This window comes from Helianthus annuus, chromosome 2, assembly GCF_002127325.2.
Source record: "Helianthus annuus cultivar XRQ/B chromosome 2, HanXRQr2.0-SUNRISE, whole genome shotgun sequence".
Lineage (NCBI taxonomy): Eukaryota > Viridiplantae > Streptophyta > Magnoliopsida > Asterales > Asteraceae > Helianthus > Helianthus annuus.
The window spans coordinates 65,955,414-65,979,530 of record NC_035434.2 but is presented as its reverse complement, the minus strand read 5'-3'; the positions used below and the strand labels follow the sequence as shown (position 1 = coordinate 65,979,530).

General features: G+C 40.3%; 1 protein-coding gene across 1 annotated transcript in view; it reads left to right on the top strand.

Annotated features, from left to right (window-relative positions):
- LOC118485013 (caldesmon-like) overlaps window positions 1-22,345 on the top strand; it is a 51,792-nt gene extending 29,447 nt beyond the window's left edge. The window contains exons 2-3 of the mRNA XM_035981214.1: window positions 21,547-21,783; window positions 21,969-22,345. Coding sequence (XP_035837107.1) covers window positions 21,547-21,783; window positions 21,969-22,345 — 614 coding nt within the window. The remainder of the gene's footprint in view (window positions 1-21,546; window positions 21,784-21,968) is intronic.
- The last annotated feature ends 1,772 nt before the right edge of the window (window positions 22,346-24,117 follow it).

Sequence of the window (24,117 nt, the reverse complement as noted above, 5' to 3'; positions counted from 1 at the left end):
AAGATACGTAGGACCTTTCGAGGTTATCGAACGTGTCGGGTCAGTTGCCTATAAGTTAAACTTACCTGAAGAGCTCAATGGAATTCACAATGTGTTCCACATCTGCAATCTCAAGAAGTGCTTCACTGATGAATCACTGGTGATACCACATACAGATGTGCATATAGATGAGAGCTTAAAATTTGTGGAAAAACCTTTGTCGATTGAAGATTGACAGGTAAAGAAGTTTCAAAGGAAGCATGTACCTATAGTAAAGGTCAAGTGGGATGCCCGTAGAGGTCCCAAATTCACGTGGGAGGTTGAATCCACGATGAAAGAAAAATACCCTTATTTGCTTCAGTAAATCTCGGGTCGAGATTTATTTTAAGGGGGTGAGGATGTAACACCTCGAATTTTTGTGTCCAATAAATAAATGACACGTGTCAAATACGACAAAAATAATATAAACCCGGATTTAATTAAGATATGCGGTAGGATTTTTGTAACACCTCGAATTTTTGTGTCCAATGATGTGTTAACACGTGTCATTTGATTACACGTGGCATCTATAATAAATAAAGGACTAATTTTGACAAACCTTGAAAATATATAAATTCGAGGGTTATAAATGTCAACAAGGATAAATATACTGTATAGTAACCCTAAATAAATGATTGTACCTTCAAACGAATAAATCATAAATCGTACGGAAGCGAAACGCGGAAGAAAGTGAGAGATTACGAACTACAGGGGTTAACTGTGTCAACATGTTTAATTATACCTCTGAGTGACCCTTTAACGTTCCCAAAGCTTCGTAACATTATTATACGCTCACTAGAATATACTGTATAAATTCCGCGAAGTTCCGTTTTAAAACGAAAGAGTTATACTCGAATTCGTATGAGAAGGGCTAAAAGCGTCAATAATGAAAGTTAAGACTTTCTGAATAATTAATAAACTAACCAGGGACTTAACAACGCGCGTAAATAACACGAGGCCCCTATCGGTAAATAACCGAGGGCCAAACCGCAAAGTTACCCCTTCAAACCCGAAAGGTCAGGTAAATCATTACGAAAGATTTCGTTATTAATTACCAGGATTTCGTAATCATTGCAAAAGATTTTAAAAATCTGAAAAACAGGCCCCACGCGACCCGCATTGCATGTTGGTTAAGTTGAGGCGGGCCGCGAGCCTCCTCTTTTACTCGCCTGATATTTAAAACCCAGGCGGCCCGCATTGTAAACGCATGGAACTCCCATGCGGGCCGCATTAGACGCCCAGATGCAGAAACATTGTAACTACTTGACCTTTGGACCCTTTGAACGACCAACAACCAATTAATGGGGCATGGGCACTCTATGCTCGACCCATAACACTTAGGGGACATCTGCCCATCATCCACACTCAGTGTAGCATGAGTTGTAATGATCTTAGAGCCTAAGTTTCACTATAAATAGCCACATTGGCTCATAACAATTCACACAACACAAATCAACTTCTCTGGTCATTCTAAAGAAGCTCCAAGCATCTTTCTCTGCTCTATAAGCAAGAACACACTTCTGTAAGTCGTTCATACTCATTTTGGTCCTGCATTTCCATAGTTATAGCTCATAAACGCAACCGTCGTAACTAACGGTTGTCATTACAATATCTTGCAAATGGTTCAGTCTTATGACGGATCAAAAGTAGTTTTGAGTAGGTAATTATGTGGGTAATAAACCTCTAAAAAGGTTCCCCCTGATCACCACTCTAACTACGTCAAAAATCAAGTCAAACGTGCGGTTAAAAAGTCAACAGAAAGCTATTTTAGCGATTTATGCATAATCTGTAATATATATGTTATGAAACCTGTTTTGACACTTATAAAACATGATATTAAGTATATAAACTTGTTTGCGCTCGTTTGAATCGATCATTTGCTATATTGACCCGGTTCGGAGCCGAATGTCGCAAAAGTTTGACTTTTGCTTTGACTTCAGTTCTGACCCGTTTTAGTGAGGTATGAATATACCTTAGGACTCTCTTAGGACCAGGTCACATGTTGGTATAAACCTCTGTGGTCGGTTCATGAGTTATCCGAGTCTTTTGCGCAATTCCGTCATTCGCCTAAAAGTTGACCGTAACGGCCTTTTAAAATTAAAACGAGTATTTCGGACACGTGAACGGACCAAAACCTTGCTTATTAAATTATAAGCATGTCCTTAAAGTTTCACATCAATCCGAGGTCTAGAATGAGAGTTATGCTAATTAGCGCAATTTAAATAAACTTTTGTAATAAACGGCGCAATTAGCATAACACCTATCTAAACCAAGATTCCGTCACCAAAACTTTTACCCACTGTGTTAAAATAATATTTTGGGAATTTTAAAGATTTTTAATAATTTTTACCTCGCTCATAACCTGCGGTTATGGCTACGGTTCGGTAATTACCGAATATGCCCTTTTCGGCCAAAACAAGAGTTCTACAAGGTCTTTTGACCCGATTCCAGTTGCTACTGGTTTTAAATAATAAATAAAGTATTTTAAGCTTTATAAGCTGTTCGGGAAACTCAGATTTCCTGTAGAACTCAAAAAGCCCTTTTAAAAGTCTTTAAAAATGACCGAAAAGCCCCTACGGGGCATAATACTAACTTAAACTCGTTACGGGCGTCACGGAAGGTATCCTACTGATACCACAACCCATTTAAGGCATATTGACTTAGGAAATAAGCGTACGACTCTCATGGTTAACCGTTTCGCCTATTGCGCGCACGGTTCGGCTTATGAAACTAGTTTTCATAATTTAGCCGATACGGGTCAAATAATATCATTTGAACCCCAAAAATCCAGAGTGTGAACCATTAACCCATATAAAACAAGTCTCTGAACTTGTTGGGACAGAATCACACTCCATTCTCGGTTTTCGCCTTTCACGCGATTAAACCATACATATATATATATCGGAACCAACCGGTCTAGGCTACGGCCATTATAACGACCCGTTAGGATTCTAAGAGGTTAATTAAAACCTTCGTTCCAGATTAGGAGCCCCAGTAAAAGCTATCGGTGATTTAATCCAAATTAAGGAAATATGCTTGCAAAGGTAAATACTTTAACTTATTTCCCCTATACGGGCTTGGGTTACGGTATATTAATACCGCTTGATTGAGCATTATATTCTTCCATCGCTTAGGTGGTTAATTAAATAATATGATCGGCTCATTTAAACAGTTTTGTTGCTTATAAGCCTTTGGGGGGTTTAATGACCGTTGTCCCGGATATCCTTGGCATCATTTTACGAAATGGCCACGACCATCGACATCCCGGTGTAGGCGTACACCCGGTATAAAGTGTCGACATTAAATTAAAAGACGTAGCCGTTGGTTTTTATACTACGGTTTTACGCAAACGTGGTGTGTCTATAAATCTTTAACCCGGCACGACCCGGGCTACTAAACGCATAAAAGAACATGTAAAACGTTCACAAGATTTTATTATAATTTTCCCAAGTTATAAAAGAGTTTGTGCCTTGTGCATTCAAATCAATTTTAATAAACATTTTCAAATGTGTCAGTTGAATGTATTTACCAGTGTAAACTGACGTATTTTCCCCAAAAAGATTAAGTGCAGGTACCTAAACGTAAATTGGCTGGTATTAGCTCCCTAGCGTCGTGATAAGTCTCGCAAGCTTGATTGCAGTATCTGATGGAACAATACTTTATGTTTAATTACGATCCGCTGTGGATACATTCGACTTCTGTAATACATTTGATATTACAATCAGAGGTTGAAATATATTTATTTATCTTTAAGCTTCCGCTGTGCATTATATAATTGTGTGGTTTGACTATATTGTTGCCAACATCGTCACGGTAATCCCCCACCGGGCCCACCGGTGAGACACGTGGAAATCGGGGTGTGACAGGTTGGTATCAGAGCCAACATTGAGCGAATTAAACACTGTCCTAATGTGTTTAATCTCAATGACACAATTGCACATACTTGAGTCTAGACAATAACTTAGGACAAATTCGGATTATTACTCCTTTTTGTCTTTATTTTCGATTCGATTTTTAATAAGTTTTGGAGCAGGAAAATGCCACCTGTTATATTCCGAGGAAGAGGACGGGGAAGAAGAGGCCGAGGAGAAATCGTGACACATCACGATAACGAGGCTGGACCATCTGGTACAAGACATCCTTCGATGACACAGAGCGAAGAGCCACAACGACGAAGAGATCTTTACGAACCCGCGAGGCATTCCACTTCGCACAGCTCGACGCCATCCTACCGGCATTCCTTTGGGCCAAATTCAGAAAATGATCCCAACAACCCACAACCTTCCTTCATACCTCTACAACGTTCGGTTTCGCACCGGAATTATGACGACCCTACTCCCTACTACATAGGTCAGTTTAATCCGGCTGACTACATACAGGAACCTTCAGGTTTTGTTCCACTAGGGCCACAAGACCACTTTTCTGAAGATCCCATGGAGGAAGATGAGGATCCAACTGAACCTGCGCGTGGTACGCCCACGCATCCGATAGAAGTTTCCGATGGGTCATCCTTCCATGGAACGCCCTATCAAGGACCTGACAGTTTCCAAGCGTTGTTTGACCGACATGAGTGGTACTACACGCCACCTCAACAGACATCTCAACAACCACGACATCCACAGGATCCCTCTGAGGATTCACGCTTTGTGGCAGTTACGCCACCACCTCCGCCACCGGCGCAACCAGTAATACCTGATCCGCCAAGGCGTAGGAGGACAAATGCTCGTATGTCTACACGAGGAGGAGGGGGTATCCACTTCAGCACTCCTCGACACTCTAGTAGTAGCCACTATCCGCCACTACAAGAAGAAGGACCTTCAAGTCCTATACAGGAGGCGAACTCCGCACCAGTTGCACAAAATTCGCCACCGTTTGGGTATGACCAACCCATACCTGCTTATACGGGTCCGACGACTTACAACCCGTTCGAACCGTCACAAGCACAATACAACTACGGCTATGAGCGCGACCCATATGTGGTGTCGGCAAGATATAATGCGCGCTACCCTGACGGAGCACATGGAAACATGGGACCACCGGACTACTCAGCTCATGGGTATCCAATACCTCCCAGACCTCCAGTTCCGCATCAAGCGCCACAACCACGATTTTCTCCTCCTGAACAGGAAGAAATACTCCATCGACTAGATCGTGTGGAGAGAGAATTCGAAGAAGAGAAAAAGAGCCACCGAGGATTTCTCAAAGGCTTGGCAAACCTACTAAAGGGCAAAAAGAAGAAACGTGACCATTAGCCCTTAATAGTTGTACGAATGTAATTTCTACTTTAAAATAAGTCCCTGTGTGGACAACTTATCGTATTTCAGTCCCTACGTGGACTTATCTTTAGTCCTTGCATGGACATCTATCTTGTATTAGTCCCTGCGTGGATTTGTCACTTATTTTAAACCTCTATGGAGGTATGTACTATTTGAAAGACCCGTTTAGGGCAATATGTAATTGTATTTGAGATTTTGGAATGTATGTTATGAGCTTTGTTTTAATATGCATAAATAAATCAAAGCCATTCCTTTTATATTGATCTGCCTAAATAAAGAATCTTAGAAGGTGAAACCTAGCTAGGTGTCTTTTAAGATCCAGTCAAGATGGTACGACCTAATTGAAAAGACTCTGATTCCCTGTTAACCTCTGTACGCATGTTAACAATCATGGCAGATGTGATTCGTTAAAATCACGCACGTCATTCTTATACAATAATCCTTTAAGGATTTCAAAACCCAACTAAATGATTTATAAATCGTGGGTTAAATCACCAATGAAGGTGATCAACTTTATTAAAAACATCCATTAGTGATGTAGTGCCTGCGGGCCAATATTATTAAAACATCCATTAGTGATGTAGTGCCTACGGGCCAGTATTATAAAACATCCATTAGTGATGTAGTGCCTACGGGCCAGTATTAATAAAACATCCATTAGTGATGTAGTGCCTACGGGCCAATATTATTAAAACATCCATTCGTGATGTAGTGCCTACGGGCCAGTATTATAAAAACATCCATTAGTGATGTAGTGCCTACGGGCCAGTATTAATAAAACATCCATTAGTGATGTAGTGCCTACGGGCCAATATTATTAAAACATCCATTAGTGATGTAGTGCCTACGGGCCAACCTTATTGAAACATCCATTAGTGATGTAGTGCCTACGGGCCAACCTTATTAAAACATCCATTAGAGATGTAGTGCCTACGGGCCAACTATATTAAAACATCCATTAGAGGTGTAGTGCCTATGGGCCGTAATAATTGTCTTATAATGACAAAAGGCAGTGGTGGTCTATGACTCCCTGTCAGAAAGAGATAAAAGAACTACGGTTCAAATCTCTATGCCTTTGATTCTCTGAAATCTCGGCTAATATTATAAAACATCCTCGTGATTAGGCTTTATGCCGCCAATACTATTTATATAGCTGAAATAGGATATATTCAAATCCTAATATTAAATGATATAATAAGTTAACCAAATATGGTCTCTGTACCATGGTTGACAAATTGTCATAAAAGACAATTATATAATAATCTCCTAAATAAAATTTTGTTATCTTCTGTAACAGATTCAAGTTACAATGGCGGATCCCAATGGAGAGAACAGCCACACAAATGAAGATGACTATGACAATACGCCAGTGCATCTGACAGGCGCACAACTGAAGGCTCTGATTGACAATGCTGTTCAGGCAGCTCTTGATCGTCAATATACTGAGTCCCAAGGCAGAACCGTGTCAAAGCCACCCTCTAAACCAAAGACACACTCCAAACCACCCTCAGAACCCAAGAAAGATGACGACAAACACTCGTCCACTGAGCACAGCGTTCATCGCGATAAAGAATATACTGATGCATCCAGTGCTAAGGGTTGCACCTACAAATACTTTGTATCATGTAAGCCCCGGGAATTTACAGGGGAGAAAGGTGCTGTTGATTGCATCACCTGGCTAGATGAGATGGACACTATAGTGGACATCAGCGGGTGTGCAGCGAGGGATGTGGTGAAGTATGTGTCCCAGTCTTTTAAGGGCGAGGCCCTGGCATGGTGGAGGGCGTTGGTGCAGGCATCTGGTAAGTCTGCTTTGTACAAGATGACATGGGAGGAATTTATTGCTCTCATTAAAGAAAACTACTGCCCTCAGCATGAGGTTGAGAAGATCGAGGCTGATTTTGTCTCACTGGTGATGACGAACCTGGACTGCCAGGCGTATTTGACGAGTTTCAATACCATGTCTCGTCTAGTTCCATACCTTGTGACACCAGAACCCAGAAGAATCGCCCGTTTCATTGGGGGCTTAGAGCCGGCGATCAAGGCCAGTGTGAAGGCCTCTAGGCCGACGACCTTCAGGTCAGTTACTGACCTCTCCTTGTCTCTTACACTTGATGCTGTCCGCCTGAGGGCACAAAGGAGCAAGGAGGCTGAAAAGCGAAAACGTGAGGATGATACCTCACGAAAGTCTGGGAAAAAGCACCGTGGAAACGGTGAGAGCAAGAGAGGGTCGGAGGCAAAGAAGGAGGGGCAAGCTGATGGAAGACCTCACTGCAAGGTCTGCAAGAAACCTCACTCCGGGAAGTGTAGGTTTGCGCCTGGTTCACAGTCGCAACAAAAGACTCCATCCTGTGGGCTATGCAAGTCCAAGGATCATAAGACCGTGGAGTGCAAAAAGATAAAGGATGCAACCTGCTATGGTTGTAACGAAAAGGGGCACATAAAGAGTAATTGCCCTAAGTATGCCAAGAAGGCGGAGGAGACTAAGAAGTCAAATGCGAGAGTTTTTCGCATGGATGCAAAGGAAGCGGTTAAGGACGACAATGTGCTTACAGGTACTTTTCTCGTAAATAATATATTTGCAAGAGTACTATTCGATTCTGGCGCCGATAAATCCTTTGTAGACCAGAAATTTTGCCAACTACTAAATATGCCTATCAAAACCCTTGACGTGAAATACGAAGTAGAGTTAGTAGACGGCACGATAGAAACCGTCTCTACTGTTCTAGAAGGATGTGAAATGTCCATTAGGAACCATTCTTTTCCTTTATCTCTACTTCCCTTCAAATTAACGGGTTTTGACATTGTGCTAGGCATGGACTGGTTATCCCGAAATCAGGCCCAAATCATCTGCGGCAAAAGGCAGATAGTTTTAAAGACTCCGAGTGGTGAATCTCTTACCATTCGAGGGGATACGCATTACGGATTGCCCGAAGACGTATCTATGCTGAAAGCTTCAAGGTGTTTGAACAGAGGCTGCGTAATTTACATGGCTCAGGTGATAATTGAAGAACCTAAGCCGAAGATAGAGGATCTTCCTGTCATTTCTGAATATCCCAAGGTTTTTCCTGAAGAACTACCTGGTTTGCCACCAGATAGACAAGTGGAGTTCAGAATAGACATCATTCCTGGAGCAGCTCCGATAGCAAGAGCACCTTACAGGCTAGCTCCAACGGAAATGAAAGAGCTGAGGACCCAGTTGGATGAACTGCTGGCGAAAGGTTTTATCAGACCTAGTTCATCTCCCTGGGGAGCACCAGTTCTATTTGTAAAGAAGAAGGACGGATCAATGCGGTTGTGCATTGATTACCGTGAGCTAAATAAAGTTACCATAAAGAACAGATATCCTTTGCCAAGGATCGATGATCTATTCGATCAGCTGCAAGGAGCAAGCTACTTCTCAAAAATCGACTTAAGGTCCTGTTATCATCAGCTAAGGGTCAGAGATGAAGATGTACACAAGACAGCATTTAGGACTCGCTATGGTCATTACGAGTTCCTAGTGATGCCTTTTGGGCTCACAAATGCACCGGCTGCGTTCATTGATCTCATGAATCGCGTCTGCAAACCGTATTTGGACAAATTCGTCATAGTCTTCATCGACGATATCCTTATATATTCCAAGAACCAAGCAGACCACGAGAAGCACCTCCGTTGCATTCTCGAATTACTACAGCGTGAGAAACTCTACGCCAAGTTCTCGAAGTGTGAGTTTTGGCTACGAGAGGTTCAGTTTTTGGGTCACGTTGTGAGTGAGCGTGGTATCCAAGTGGATCCCGCTAAGGTAGAGGCGGTCATGAACTGGCAAGAGCCAAAGACGCCTACCGAAATCCGTAGTTTCCTGGGGTTAGCAGGATACTACCGAAGGTTTATTGAAAATTTTTCAAGGATTGCTGCGCCCTTGACTTCCTTGACCAAGAAGAAAGAAAAGTACATCTGGGGCCCAAAGCAGCAAGAGTCCTTCGAAATACTGAAGCAAAAGCTGAGCAACGCACCTGTGTTGACACTACCTGAAGGTACAGATGAATTCGTAGTTTACTGCGATGCATCACACACAGGCATGGGGTGTGTGCTTATGCAGAAGGGCAAGGTGATTGCCTATGCTTCAAGGCAATTAAAGGTGCATGAAAAGAATTACACCACCCATGATTTGGAGTTGGGTGCCGTTGTATTTGCACTGAAGTTGTGGAGGCATTACCTTTACGGTATTAAATTTGTGATTTATTCTGATCACAAAAGCCTCCAGCACCTGTTCAACCAGAAAGAGTTGAACATGAGGCAGCGCCGTTGGATGGAGACCCTGAATGACTATGATTGCGAGATCAGGTACCATCCCGGCAAGGCGAATGTAGTCGCCGATGCCTTGAGCAGAAAGGAAAGGGTAAAACCCATTCGAATCAATGCCAAGAGCATTGAGGTCAAGAACAATTTGATTAAAAGGATATTAGCTGCACAGCGAGAGGCTGTGTTGGAAGCTAATTATCCTAATGAAAAGCTGGGAGTAACTGAGGAGCAGTTGACTCTTAGCAAGGATGGAATTCTTAGGCTGAACGGACGTATATTATTTATGGAGGACTACGAGATGTTGTGCTCCAGGAAGCCCATAGTTCCAAATACTCAGTCCATCCTGGTGCTGACAAGATGTACCAAGACTTAAAGGCAAATTATTGGTGGATAGGCTTGAAAAAGTCTGTAGCCGCCCATGTAGCAAAGTGCTTGACTTGTGCTCAAGTCAAAGCCGAGCACCAAAAGCCGTCTGGCTTGCTACAACAGCCTGAGCTTCCCGAGTGGAAGTGGGAATGCGTAACTATGGACTTCATAACCAAGTTACCCAAAACCAGGAAAGGAAACGATACAATATGGGTCATAGTCGATAGGCTGACTAAATCAGCTCATTTTCTACCCATCAAGGAGACGTATAGCTCCGATATGTTAGCCCAACTTTATGTTGATAAGATTGTAGCCTTACACGGCATACCTGTGACTATTATCTCGGACAGGGATACCAGGTACACATCTCATTTCTGGAAAAGTTTCCAGCAATCTTTGGGCACGCGTCTAAACTTTAGTACGGCTTACCATCCACAGACGGACGGTCAAAGTGAGCGTACTATCCAAACGCTTGAAGACATGCTTCGTGCATGTGCGATCGATTTAGGTGGTAACTGGGATAAGAACCTACCCCTAATCGAATTCTCCTACAATAATAGCTACCACACCAGCATAAAGGTTGCGCCTTTTGAGGCATTATATGGTAGGAAATGCAGATCGCCAGTTTGTTGGGCGGAAGTAGGGGAGGTCCAACTATCAGGACCAGAGATTGTTTTCCAGACAACGGACAAGATTGTCCAGATCCGGGGACGTCTCAAGGCTGCCCGCGATAGGCAGAAAAGCTACGCTGATCCAAAACGTAAGGATCTTCACTTCGAAGTAGGTGAAAAAGTGTTGCTTAAGGTATCACCCTGGAAGGGGGTGATGCGTTTCGGCAAGAAAGGCAAACTGAGTCCGAGATACATAGGACCTTTTGAGGTCATTGAACGGGTCGGATCAGTTGCCTATAAGTTGAACTTGCCTGAAGAGCTCAATGGAATTCACAATGTGTTCCACATCTGCAATCTCAAAAAGTGCTTCGCCGATGAATCATTGGTGATTCCACACACAGATGTGCATATAGATGAGAGCTTAAAATTTATAGAAAAACCTTTGTCGATTGAAGATCGACAGGTGAAGAAGCTTCGCAGAAAGCACGTACCGATTGTAAAAGTCAAATGGGATGCTCGAAGAGGTCCTGAATATACGTGGGAAGTCGAAGCTACAATGAAAGAAAAGTACCCTTATTTATTTGAGTAAAATCTCGGGTCGAGATTTATTTTAAGGGGGTGAGGATGTAACACCTCGAATTTTTGTGTCCAATGATGTGTTAACACGTGTCATTTGATTACACGTGGCATCTATAATAAATAAAGGACTAATTTTGACAAACCTTGAAAATATATAAATTCGAGGGTTATAAATGTAAACAAGGGTAAATATACTGTATAGTAACCCTAAATAAATGCTTGTACCTTCAAACGAATAAATCATAAATCGTACGGAAGCGAAACGCGGAAGAAAGTGAGAGATTACGAACTACAGGGGTTAACTGTGTCAACATGTTTAATTATACCTCTGAGTGACCCTTTAACGTTCCCAAAGCTTCGTAACATTATTATACGCTCACTAGAATATACTGTATAAATTCCGCGAAGTTCCGTTTTAAAACGAAAGAGTTATACTCGAATTCGTATGAGAAGGGCTAAAAGCGTCAATAATGAAAGTTAAGACTTTCTGAATAATTAATAAACTAACCAGGGACTTAACAACGCGGGTAAATAACACGAGGCCCCTATCGGTAAATAACCGAGGGCCAAACCGCAAAGTTACCCCTTCAAACCCGAAAGGTCAGGTAAATCATTACGAAAGATTTCGTTATTAATTACCAGGATTTCGTAATCATTGCAAAAGATTTTAAAAATCTGAAAAACAGGCCCCACGCGACCCGCATTGCATGTTGGTTAAGTTGAGGCGGGCCGCGAGCCTCCTCTTTTACTCGCCTGATATTTAAAACCCAGGCGGCCCGCATTGTAAACGCATGGAACTCCCATGCGGGCCGCATTAGACGCCCAGATGCAGAAACATTGTAACTACTTGACCTTTGGACCCTTTGAACGACCAACAACCAATTAATGGGGCATGGGCATTCTATGCTCGACCCATAACACTTAGGGGACATCTGCCCATCATCCACACTCAGTGTTGCATGAGTTGTAATGATCTTAGAGCCTAAGTTTCACTATAAATAGCCACATTGGCTCATAACAATTCACACAACACAAATCAACTTCTCTGGTCATTCTAAAGAAGCTCCAAGCATCTTTCTCTGCTCTATAAGCAAGAACACACTTCTGTAAGTCGTTCATACTCATTTTGGTCCTGCATTTCCATAGTTATAGCTCATAAACGCAACCGTCGTAACTAACGGTTGTCATTACAATATCTTGCAAATGGTTCAGTCTTATGACGGATCAAAAGTAGTTTTGAGTAGGTAATTATGTGGGTAATAAACCTCTAAAAAGGTTCCCCCTGATCACCACTCTAACTACGTCAAAAATCAAGTCAAACGTGCGGTTAAAAAGTCAACAGAAAGCTATTTTAGCGATTTATGCATAATCTGTAATATATATGTTATGAAACCTGTTTTGACACTTATAAAACATGATATTAAGTATATAAACTTGTTTGCGCTCGTTTGAATCGATCATTTGCTATATTGACCCGGTTCGGAGCCGAATGTCGCAAAAGTTTGACTTTTGCTTTGACTTCAGTTCTGACCCGTTTTAGTGAGGTATGAATATACCTTAGGACTCTCTTAGGACCAGGTCACATGTTGGTATAAACCTCTGTGGTCGGTTCATGAGTTATCCGAGTCTTTTGCGCAATTCCGTCATTCGCCTAAAAGTTGACCGTAACGGCCTTTTAAAATTAAAACGAGTATTTCGGACACGTGAACGGACCAAAACCTTGCTTATTAAATTATAAGCATGTCCTTAAAGTTTCACATCAATCCGAGGTCTAGAATGAGAGTTATGCTAATTAGCGCAATTTAAATAAACTTTTGTAATAAACGGCGCAATTAGCATAACACCTATCTAAACCAAGATTCCGTCACCAAAACTTTTACCCACTGTATTAAAATAATATTTTGGGAATTTTAAAGATTTTTAATAATTTTTACCTCGCTCATAACCTGCGGTTATGGCTACGGTTCGGTAATTACCGAATATGCCCTTTTCGGCCAAAACAAGAGTTCTACAAGGTCTTTTGACCCGATTCCAGTTGCTACTGGTTTTAAATAATAAATAAAGTATTTTAAGCTTTATAAGCTGTTCGGGAAACTCAGATTTCCTGTAGAACTCAAAAAGCCCTTTTAAAAGTCTTTAAAAATGACCGAAAAGCCCCTACGGGGCATAATACTAACTTAAACTCGTTACGGGCGTCACGGAAGGTATCCTACTGATACCACAACCCATTTAAGGCATATTGACTTAGGAAATAAGCGTACGACTCTCATGGTTAACCGTTTCGCCTATTGCGCGCACGGTTCGACTTATGAAACTAGTTTTCATAATTTAGCCGATACGGGTCAAATAATATCATTTGAACCCCAAAAATCCAGAGTGTGAACCATTAACCCATATAAAACAAGTCTCTGAACTTGTTGGGACAGAATCACACTCCATTCTCGGTTTTCGCCTTTCACGCGATTAAACCATACATATATATATATCGGAACCAACCGGTCTAGGCTACGGCCATTATAACGACCCGTTAGGATTCTAAGAGGTTAATTAAAACCTTCGTTCCAGATTAGGAGCCCCAGTAAAAGCTATCGGTGATTTAATCCAAATTAAGGAAATATACTTGCAAAGGTAAATACTTTAACTTATTTCCCCTATACGGGCTTGGGTTACGGTATATTAATACCGCTTGATTGAGCATTATATTCTTCCATCGCTTAGGTGGTTAATTAAATAATATGATCGGCTCATTTAAACAGTTTTGTTGCTTATAAGCCTTTGGGGGGGGTTTAATGACCGTTGTCCCGGATATCCTTGGCATCATTTTACGAAATGGCCACGACCATCGACATCCCGGTGTAGGCGTACACCCGGTATAAAGTGTCGACATTAAATTAAAAGACGTAGCCGTTGGTTTTTATACTACGGTTTTACGCAAACGTGGTGTGTCTATAAATCTTTAACCCGGCACGACCCGGGCTACTAAACGCATAAAAGAACATGTAAAACGTTCACAAGATTTTATTATAATTTTCCCAAGTTATAAAAGAGTTTGTGCCTTGTGCATTCAAATCAATTTTAATAAACATTTTCAAATGTGTCAGTTGAATGTATTTACCAGTGTAAACTGACGTATTTTCCCCAAAAAGATTAAGTGCAGGTACCTAAACGTAAATTGGCTGGTATTAGCTCCCTAGCGTCGTGATAAGTCTCGCAAGCTTGATTGCAGTATCTGATGGAACAATACTTTATGTTTAATTACGATCCGCTGTGGATACATTCGACTTCTGTAATACATTTGATATTACAATCAGAGGTTGAAATATATTTATTTATCTTTAAGCTTCCGCTGTGCATTATATAATTGTGTGGTTTGACTATATTGTTGCCAACATCGTCACGGTAATCCCCCACCGGGCCCACCGGTGAGACACGTGGAAATCGGGGTGTGACAATTTTCGAATATGTCGACATGTAAATTTTATACCTCTGAGCGACTTCAACACTATAAATCCCGAGACCCCAAGCAAATTTTTAAGCACCTAATCTTAATCGGGTCATTAATAATAATCAAAAATATCTAAGTCGATTAATTTGGATCTTAAGAAAATAAGGCAAGATAAATAACTAGCCATGAGCCCATCCTTCTTACAAACCCATATTGCATAATGGGGTAGACATCTGGGCAAGTATGGGTTAAAGGCAATCCATCAAAATTATTAATTTCAAGTTGACCATTCAAATCATGAAAGGTTAATTTTTTTTTGCCACTGATGATCGCTTACGGACCATAAGGGTCATGCCTTATGGACCGTAAGGGGGTGAAGGGGTAAAAGTGTTTCCGCCACAGGCTTACGGACCGCAAGGCCCATGCCATACGGTCCGTAAGCGACGCCCAGCGACAGAAAGTTGGCTGTTGGCTGTTTTAAGCGGTAAAACATTAATGCCAAGATCTTCCAGAGATATGGGCGACCCCTAATCATATTTTAGCACTGAGGGACAGTTGTTGATCATCAAGGGAGCCTTGTAGACCCTTGCGTGATGATCTTAGTGATCCTCATTGCCTATAAGAGGCCATAATGTTGCAACAATGTTCCTCACATCCTCTTGATCACATCTGGAGCTCAAGAACACTCTCAAGTCTTCTCCTATCTGCATTGGACTTCTGTAAGTCGTTCAATCCTTTGTGGTTTAGTTTTTGCTTAGTTAAGTAGCTAAAAAAACCGTCGTAATTACGGTTTGACTTCGAGATTAGTCCTCAATGGCTCAGTCATATCTCGAATTGAAAGTAGTTATAAGTTGGTATTTATGTGGGTAATAAACCCTTAAAAGGGTTCCCCCTGATCACCACTCTAACTAGTTCAAATGACGAGTCAAACATGCTTAGAAAAAGTCAACAGAAAGCTATTTTGCGATTTTACACGTAATCTGTAATGTAGATGATATGTAACCTATTTAAACACTCATAAAACATGATAATAAGTATATTAACTAGTCTAAGCTTGTTTGATCCGACCATTTTCTGTTTAGACCCGGTTTGGAGCCGGAAGTCGCAAAAGTTTGACTTTTGCATTGACTTCAGTTCTGACCCGTTAAAGTTTGATTTAGATATGCCTTAGGACTCTCTTAGGACCAGGTTACATGATGGTTTAACCCTTTGTGACCGGTTCGTCGTTTGTCCAAGTCTTTTACACCTTTCCGTTAAATGCTTAAAAGTTGACCGTAACACCCTTTTCAAATTAAAGCGAGAATTTCGGACATGTGAAAGGACCATAACCTTGGTTACTGAATTCTAAGCATGTCCCTAAAGTTTCACATCAATCCGAGGTCTAGAATAGAAGTTATGCTAAATAGCGCAATTAAAGAAAACTTTTGTAATAAACGGCGCAATTAGCATAACGCCTATCTAAACCAAGATTTCGAAACCAAACCTTTTGCACACTGATGTAAAATAATATTTTGGGATTTTTAAAGATTTTTAATTATTTTTGACCTGCTCATAACCTACGGTTATGGCATCGGTTCGGTAAATACCGAATATGCCCTTTTTGACCATAACTTGAGTTCTACAAGGTCTTTTGACCCGATTCCAGTTGCTACTGATTTTAAATAATAAATAAAGTATTTTGGACTTTATAAACTATTCGGGAAACTCAGATTTCCGGTAGAACTCAGGAAGGTTTTTAAAAGCCTTTAAAATGACCGAAAAACCCCTACGGGGCGTATAATGAACTTAAACTCGTTACGGGCAATGCGGAAGGTATCCTACTGATACCACAACCTCTTTAAAGCATGTTGACTTAGGAAAACAGTGTAGGACTTACGGTTACCCGTTGCACCTTTTGCGCGCACGGTTCGGCCTATGTAACTAGTTTACATAAATTAGCCGAAACGGGTCAAACCATATTGTTTTGACCCCAAAATCCAGAGTATGATTATTATACCCATATAAAACAAGTCTTCAAACTTGTTGGGTCAAAATCACACTCCATTCACGGTTTTCGCCTTTCACGCGATTAAACCGTAACTATCCATTGAAACTGACCGGTCTAAGCTACGGCTAAATTAAAGACCCGTTAGGATTCTAATAGGTTATTTTAAAACCTTCGTTCCAGAATAGGAGACCAGTAAAAGCTATCTCTGATTTATTCAGTTAAGGATTATACTTGCAAAGGTAAATACTTTTAACTTATTTTCCGTTATACGGGCTTGGGTTACGGTATCTAAAATACCGCTTGGTCAGGCAATTGACCCCAACTCATTAGTAGTTGGGTATTATCAATGTGACCCGTTTAAAAACTTGTTTTGTTGGCTTGACGCCTTTGGGGGCTTAATGACCATGTCCCGGATATCCTTGGCAGCATTTACGAATGGCCACGACCTTGACATCCCGGTGTAGGCGTACACCCGACATTATGTCTATAACTATAAAAGTGTAGCCGTTGGTTACCCGCCACGGTTTTATACTATGTGGTGTGTCTATTAAACTTTAACCCGATACGACTCGGGCGACCGAACGCATAGTAACATGTAATTCTTTACAAGATTTGATTATAAATTATCCCAAGTTATAAAGAGTTTGTGCCTTGAGCATTTAAACCAATTTTATTAAACATTTTTACAAAAGTGTCAGTTGAATGTATTTACCAGTGTAAACTGACGTATTTTCCCCAAAAAGACTAAATGCAGGTACTATGCGTAATTGGCTGGGATTTCTCCTTAGCATCACTAGAAGTCTCGCAAGCTTAAGATGCCTGAAGTCTGTTGAACAATACTTTTATTATTTCTATTTGATCCCCTGTGGATTATTATTTCAACAATGGTGATACATTGATATTACACTTAACGTTGAAATATAATTATCTTTATGCTTCCGCTGTGTATTTATATATTGTGGTTTGACTATATTGTTGCCAACTACGTCACGGTAATCCCCCACCGGGCCCACCGGTGATACACGTGGAAATCGGGGTGTGACATCAACCCTAACCGATCCCGACGCAACCCTTTCAACAATCCGAACCCGACGACGATGTGGAGGTTGTTCCCGAAACCCAACCGGCTAAAGGAAAAGGAAAATGAAACAAAGGCAAGCAAGTGGTTAGTGAGCAATCGTCCAAACCGAAGTCGACTAAGTGGACGCCAATCGAAGAAGAAGCCTTAGCCAAGGCTTACATAGCCACGTCTAACAACAAGACAAAAGGTTTGTAACACCTCGAAAATTCACGTCCTATAATGTATTGACACGTGTCATAAGCTTGAACGTGTTAAAGAATACTATAGAGGGACTAAAGTTGGCAAACATAGAAAGTATGTGAATTCAAGGGTTCAAAAATATCAACAAGGGATAAATATACTTTACAGTAACCCTACACGATGCGCGTACCTTCAAACGAATGAATCATGGATCATACGGAACTAAATGTGGAAGAAAGTGAGGAATTACAAACTACAGGGGTTAAAGGTGTCAACATGTTTAAGTTATACCTCTGAGTGACCCTTTAGCAAACCCGAGGCTTTGTAATGGTAAATTATGCTCACTAGAATGTACGATATAAATTTCATAAAGTTTCGTTATAAAATGAGAAAGTTATGATCGAATTCGTACATGAGGGGTTGAAAGCGTCAACGTTGAAAGTTATGACTTTTCGGGTAGTAACAAAGTAACCGAGGACTTAACAAAGTGGGTAAAAGTCTCAAGGCCCTTATACGTAAATAAGAAGGGTTCATAATGCAAAGTTACCCCTCCGAAGAGCCAAGAGCCAACTGCAATATTGTAAAAGATTTGAAAAATCTTACAGCAGGTCTCAGTCGGGCCGCGTAAGATTCAACAAGGGCTTACGCGGGCCGCGTCAATAATGCGAAGATTTGAATTCTGTCAGATAGGTTCAGGCGGGCCGCGTAAGCCTTGTTAAGATCTTACGCGGGCCGCGTCAGCCTCCCAGATGCAGAAAACGTTGGCAGCAGCACTGTTTGGTGTTTTAACCGACTTAGAACCATTATTGCTCAGCATGGGCAACCCCTAAATGACTCCTAGGCTCTAGGGACGTGTGTTGATGATCAGGGACTGTTGGTAGAGTTGTGTGGCATGATCTTGAGCCACCAAGAACACTATATAAGACCCTTAAGTTGCAACAATGTGTTCACTCATTCCATCTGCATTCTTGGAGCTTCCTGGAGCTCAAGAGTCTTCCCTAAGCATTCCTAATCGTGCATAGGACTTCAGTAAGTGTGCTTAACCTTTCTTAGTTAAGTTTTTGCTTAGTTTTAGCTTAAAAGTCAAACCGTCGTAATTAACGGTTGACTTAACGATTAATCATTATTAGTCCAGTGATTAGTCGAATCAAAGATAGTTATATGTTGGTAATTATGTGGGCATTAAACCCTTAAAAGGGCACCCCCTGATTCCCGCTCTAACTAGACCAAATGTCGGGTCAAAGTTGCTTAGAAAAAAGTCAACAGAACCTTAATTTTCGGACTAACGCATAATTAACAATGTAGAAGGCATGTAACCTATTTTATCACTCATATAACTTGATAATAAGTATAAGAACTGGTCTAAGCTTGTTTGATCCGACCATTTACTGTTTTGACCCGGTTCGGAACCGAAAGTCGCAAAACTTTGACTTTTGCTTTGACTTCAGTTCTGACCCGTTTTAGTAGAGTTTAGAAATGCCTTAGGAATTCCTTAGGACCAGGTTACATGATGGTATGACCCTCTGTGACTGGTTCGTTGTTTGTCCGAGTCATTTGCACATTTCCGTTATATGCTTAAAAGTTGACCATAATGCCCTTTTGACCTTAAAACGAGAATTTTGGATATGTGAAAGAACAATAACCTTAGTTACTGATTTCTAAACATGTCTCTAAAATTTCATGTCAATTCGAGGTCTAGAATAGGAGTTATGCTAAATAGCGCAATTAAGAAAACTTTTGTTAATTAAACGGCGCACTTAGCATAAAGCCTATCTAAACCCAAATTTCGACACCAAACCTTTTACACACTGATGTAATATAATATTTTGGGATTTTTAAAGATTTTTAATTATTTTTAACCTGCTCATAACCTAAGGTTATGACCTGGATTCGGTAAATACCGAATATACCCTTTTCGGACATAAAACGAGTTTTACATAGTATTTTGACGCCAATCCAATTGCTACTGATTTTAAATAATAAATAAAGTAATTTGAACTATATAAGCTGATCAGAAAACTCAGATTTCCTGTATAACCCGGAAATCGCTTAAAACGACTTTATACGCGTATTAAACGCATAGTTTGGGTTTAAAACCATTTTTGTCATAAAGACTTATTACCTACTGATGTGACTTGTTAAAATAAGTGGCTTTACTGATTTCTTCAGACCTGAACATCAGAAGTATAAATAATCTCTTTTATAATCTTTAAAATGACCAAAATACCCCTACGGGGCGTATTATGGGATTAAACTCGTTATGGGCATAATGGAAGGTATCCTACTGATATCACAACATATATAGAGCATATTGACTTAGGAAACCTGTATAAGACTTTTACGGTTACCCGTTACGCCATTTACGCGTTCGGTTCGGTTTATGTAACTAGTTTACATAAATTAGCCGAAATGGGGTCAAACCTTATCGTTTTTATCTCAAATTCCAGAATGTGGTTGGGTTACCCATATTATACAAGTCTTCAAACTTGTCGGGCCTAAATCACATTCTATTCCGGTCTTCGATTAATCGTGCTTTCGAACAGTATCTTTCGTTAAAACTAACCGGTCTAAGTTTAGGCTTAATTAAAGACCCGTTAGGATTCTAATAGGTTATTATAAACCTTCGTTCCAGAATAGGAGACCCGGTAAAAGCTACTTGCAATTGCTGTTTGTGAATTATACTTTGCAAAGGTAAATACTTTTAACTTATTTCCCTATACGGGCTGGGGGTACGGTATATAAAATACCGTTTGGTCCAGCATTGAATTTTTAATCGATTAGAGGTTAAATTATTGATATGCTTTGTTTTAAAATGTTTTGTTTGCTTAAAGCCTTTGGGGGGTTAATGACCATGTCCCGGATATCCTTGGCATCATTCATGAAATGGCCACGACCTGAGCAGGGGGTGTAGGCGTACACCTGACAGCTGCATATGTAAAAATGGTATCCCACTTAAAGGAATAACCTTGTGGGCATTATACCTGTGGTGTGTCTATTAGTCTTTGCCCGATCTACGGAACGGGCTACTGAACGCATAAGAAACATGTAATTCGTTTACAAGTATTATATTAAAATAATTATCCCAAGTTATAAAAGTTTGTGCCACGTGCATTCAAATCAATTTTATTAAACCTTTTTCAAAAGTGTCAGTTGAATGTATTTACCAGTGTAAACTGACGTATTTTCCCAAAAAGGTTAAGTGCAGGTACTATGCGAACTAGGCTGGCTTTCTCCTAGCGTCCACAATAAGTCTCGCAGGCTTGGATGTCAACTGTTGAACAATATTTCCTATTTATTTTTTATCCCCCTGTGGATTGTTGTCCAACTGTTTGTGATACATGATATTACAATAACATTCGGTTGAAATATATCTATCTTTTGCTTCCGTTATGCATTTAAATAGTGTGTTGTTTGACTGTAATGTTACCAACTACGTCACGATACTCCCCACCGGGCCCACCGGTGAAACGTGTGAATTTCGGGGTGTGATAAGGTTCGTATTTTCTTAAGGTTTATACAATTTTTTAAAGTTTGTTTTTCTAAATTTTTTGTTTAACAGTTTCTAACTTTTTAAAGTTTGTTTATTTTTTTGATTTAAATTTTTTGCTCAACAGTTTGTTTAGTTTGTTTGAAGTTTTTTTTATTTTTTTAACAGTTTACATATTTTAATTGTTTGTTTAATTTGTCTAACTTTATATATTTTGTTTGTTTTATTATAGGTAATAACCAAACGGGTGACGGGTTTTGGTCTAAGGTTTTGGCGAAGTTCCTCGACCTTATGGACCAAGGCCCGTATCGTGATATCGACTCGGTGTCGTCAAAGTGGCGGAAATTGAACGCGTCCGTCAATAGGTTTTGCCAGGAATATAATAAAATATCTACAAGTGGGCGTCGTAGCAGCATGAGCGACGACGATGTTTTCAAACAAGCTTTGGACAAGTATAAGGCGAACAATGGTAATACCAACTTTGCTCACGTTCATGCGTGGGAAATTATGAAAAAGGAACCGAAATGGTCGCCGATTCCCAACGAGGTGGAGATGGCGAAACGCCAAAAAACATCGGAAACGGGTAGTTTTAGCGCCGGTGGATCGGACGCGAGGTGTCACATAAACTTAAATGATGACGCCGACTTTGAGAAGAGGAGTATGCCGTACATGAAGCGGAGAGTCCACCGGGCCGAGACAAATCAAAGAAGGAGCGGGCCAAGGGGAAAGAAAAGGAAAAGGTGGACCCGAAGATGGAAGAGTTTATGGAAAACTTAAAAATGTACAACGAAGTCTCGGCCCAAAAGACGAAGGCGAAGGAGCAGGCCGTCGAAGAAAAAGCTCGTGTAGCGGAAGAAAAGTTACGCGAGAAGGTCCGATTGTCGAATGAGAAAATCAGAATTTCGGATGAAAAAATTCGGCTCAAGGAATGGGAAATGATAACGATGGATGTCGATCAGTATCCCGAGCCGAAACGTTTGATGTTGAAAAAACTTCAAACCGACATCATGAAGAAGCATAATATTATTTAAGTCTATGTTTTTTTAAGTTTATGTTTTGTTTTAAATTTATGTAATGTGATTTTAATATTAATGAAAATATTTTGTTAGTTTATTTTTTAAATGTTAAAAAAAGTGAAAGATTATATAAAGAGTAAATTACAAGTTTTGTCCTTTATGTTTACATCAAATTGCAGGCGCTGTCCTTTTGGCCAAAAGTTTACAGGCGGTGTCCTTAACCTTTCAAAATCTCGCAAGTTTTGTCCTTTAGGCCAAACCTGATTAGAAATCTCAGTTAATTCTTGTCATGTGCAATGCACATAAGGGTACAATGGTCTTTTTACCTCTCAACCCTTTCTATTCCCCCATTTATAACCCTAAGAACTAAGTCCCTTTTCTCCAACCTAAACTGATTTTTGCACAGTGATCGAAACCCAGTCAGAACACTCAATAGTAAGTTTTCCTCCAATTTCTTCATCAAGCAACAATTTTTATCCCAAGAATTGACATAATAACTTCAAATTCTTCTGGGTTTCTTTAGTTATTCAACAAATCACCAATAATTGGATTAAAAAGTTGTAGGAAATCTATCAACAACCAAAATATGAAAATTATGGAAACTTGGAGAAAACAGAGTACCTTGTTTTTTAAACAAAGCTCGCAACCGAAATTGAACTACTGTGGTGATCTAAACAACTATAATAATCAATCGAAATCGAGCTACACCAGTGATCCAAACAATTACAACAATCAATCATCACACAAGAAGTTAAATGATGGGTATAATTGGAGAAAATACGGGCAAAAGCAAGTGAAAGCTAATGAAAATCCAAGGAATTATTACAAGTGCACACGTTAAAATTGTTCAATGAGGAAGAAGGTGGAAACATCTTCAGATGGGGTCGTTACTAAGATCGTTTATAAGGGGAAACATAATCATCCGAAACCGCAATCTAATAAACGATCATCTTCGTCCTCTGTTTCGGATAGTTCATTTCTAGTTCATCAGTTTAATGATTTCCCAGATCAATCTTTTGGTTCTGGGCAATGGGAATTTGTTGGGACATCGGAGAATTCATCGGTTTCGATCACTGTGCACAAATCAGTTTAGGTTGGAGAAAAGGGACTTAGGGTTATAAATGGGGAATAGAAAGGGTTGAGATGTAAAAAGACCATTATACCCTCATGTGCATTGCACATGACAAGAATTAACTGAGATTTCTAACCAGGTTTGGTCTAAACGACAAAACTTGCAAGATTTTGAAAGGTTAAGGACACCACCTGTAAACTTTTGGCCAAAATGACAGCGCCTGCAATTTGATGTAAACATAAATGACAAAACTTGTAATTTACTCTTATATAAAAAATATATATAAAAATGGTGGGGAGGACTATGACTAGGACCATCCTCCCATACCCTCTACTTTTGGGGGATGGAGCATCCTTGGGAGGACTATGACGTGGCGCCTACGTGGCGGATGGTCCTCCAAGGATGGGATGTCACCATACCCTCTAGCCTAAGGCCTTTTCAATAAATAACTAGGTAATTTACTTTATGAGTCCTTGTGTTTTAGTGGTTTTAACCACTTGAGTCCAAAATAAAAAAGTTTAACGCCCTAAGTCCCTAGCCATTTATTTTATAACGTTTTGAGTCCAATTTTGTTCATTTTATAACGATTTGAGTCCAAAAAATTGGACTCAAAAGGTTAAAATTTGGACTCAAAAGGACTTGAAGGGGTAAGGTCCCAAAAACCTTATAAAAAGTGCTTGGGACCATACCACAACTTTAATTTTCAACTTGGCAC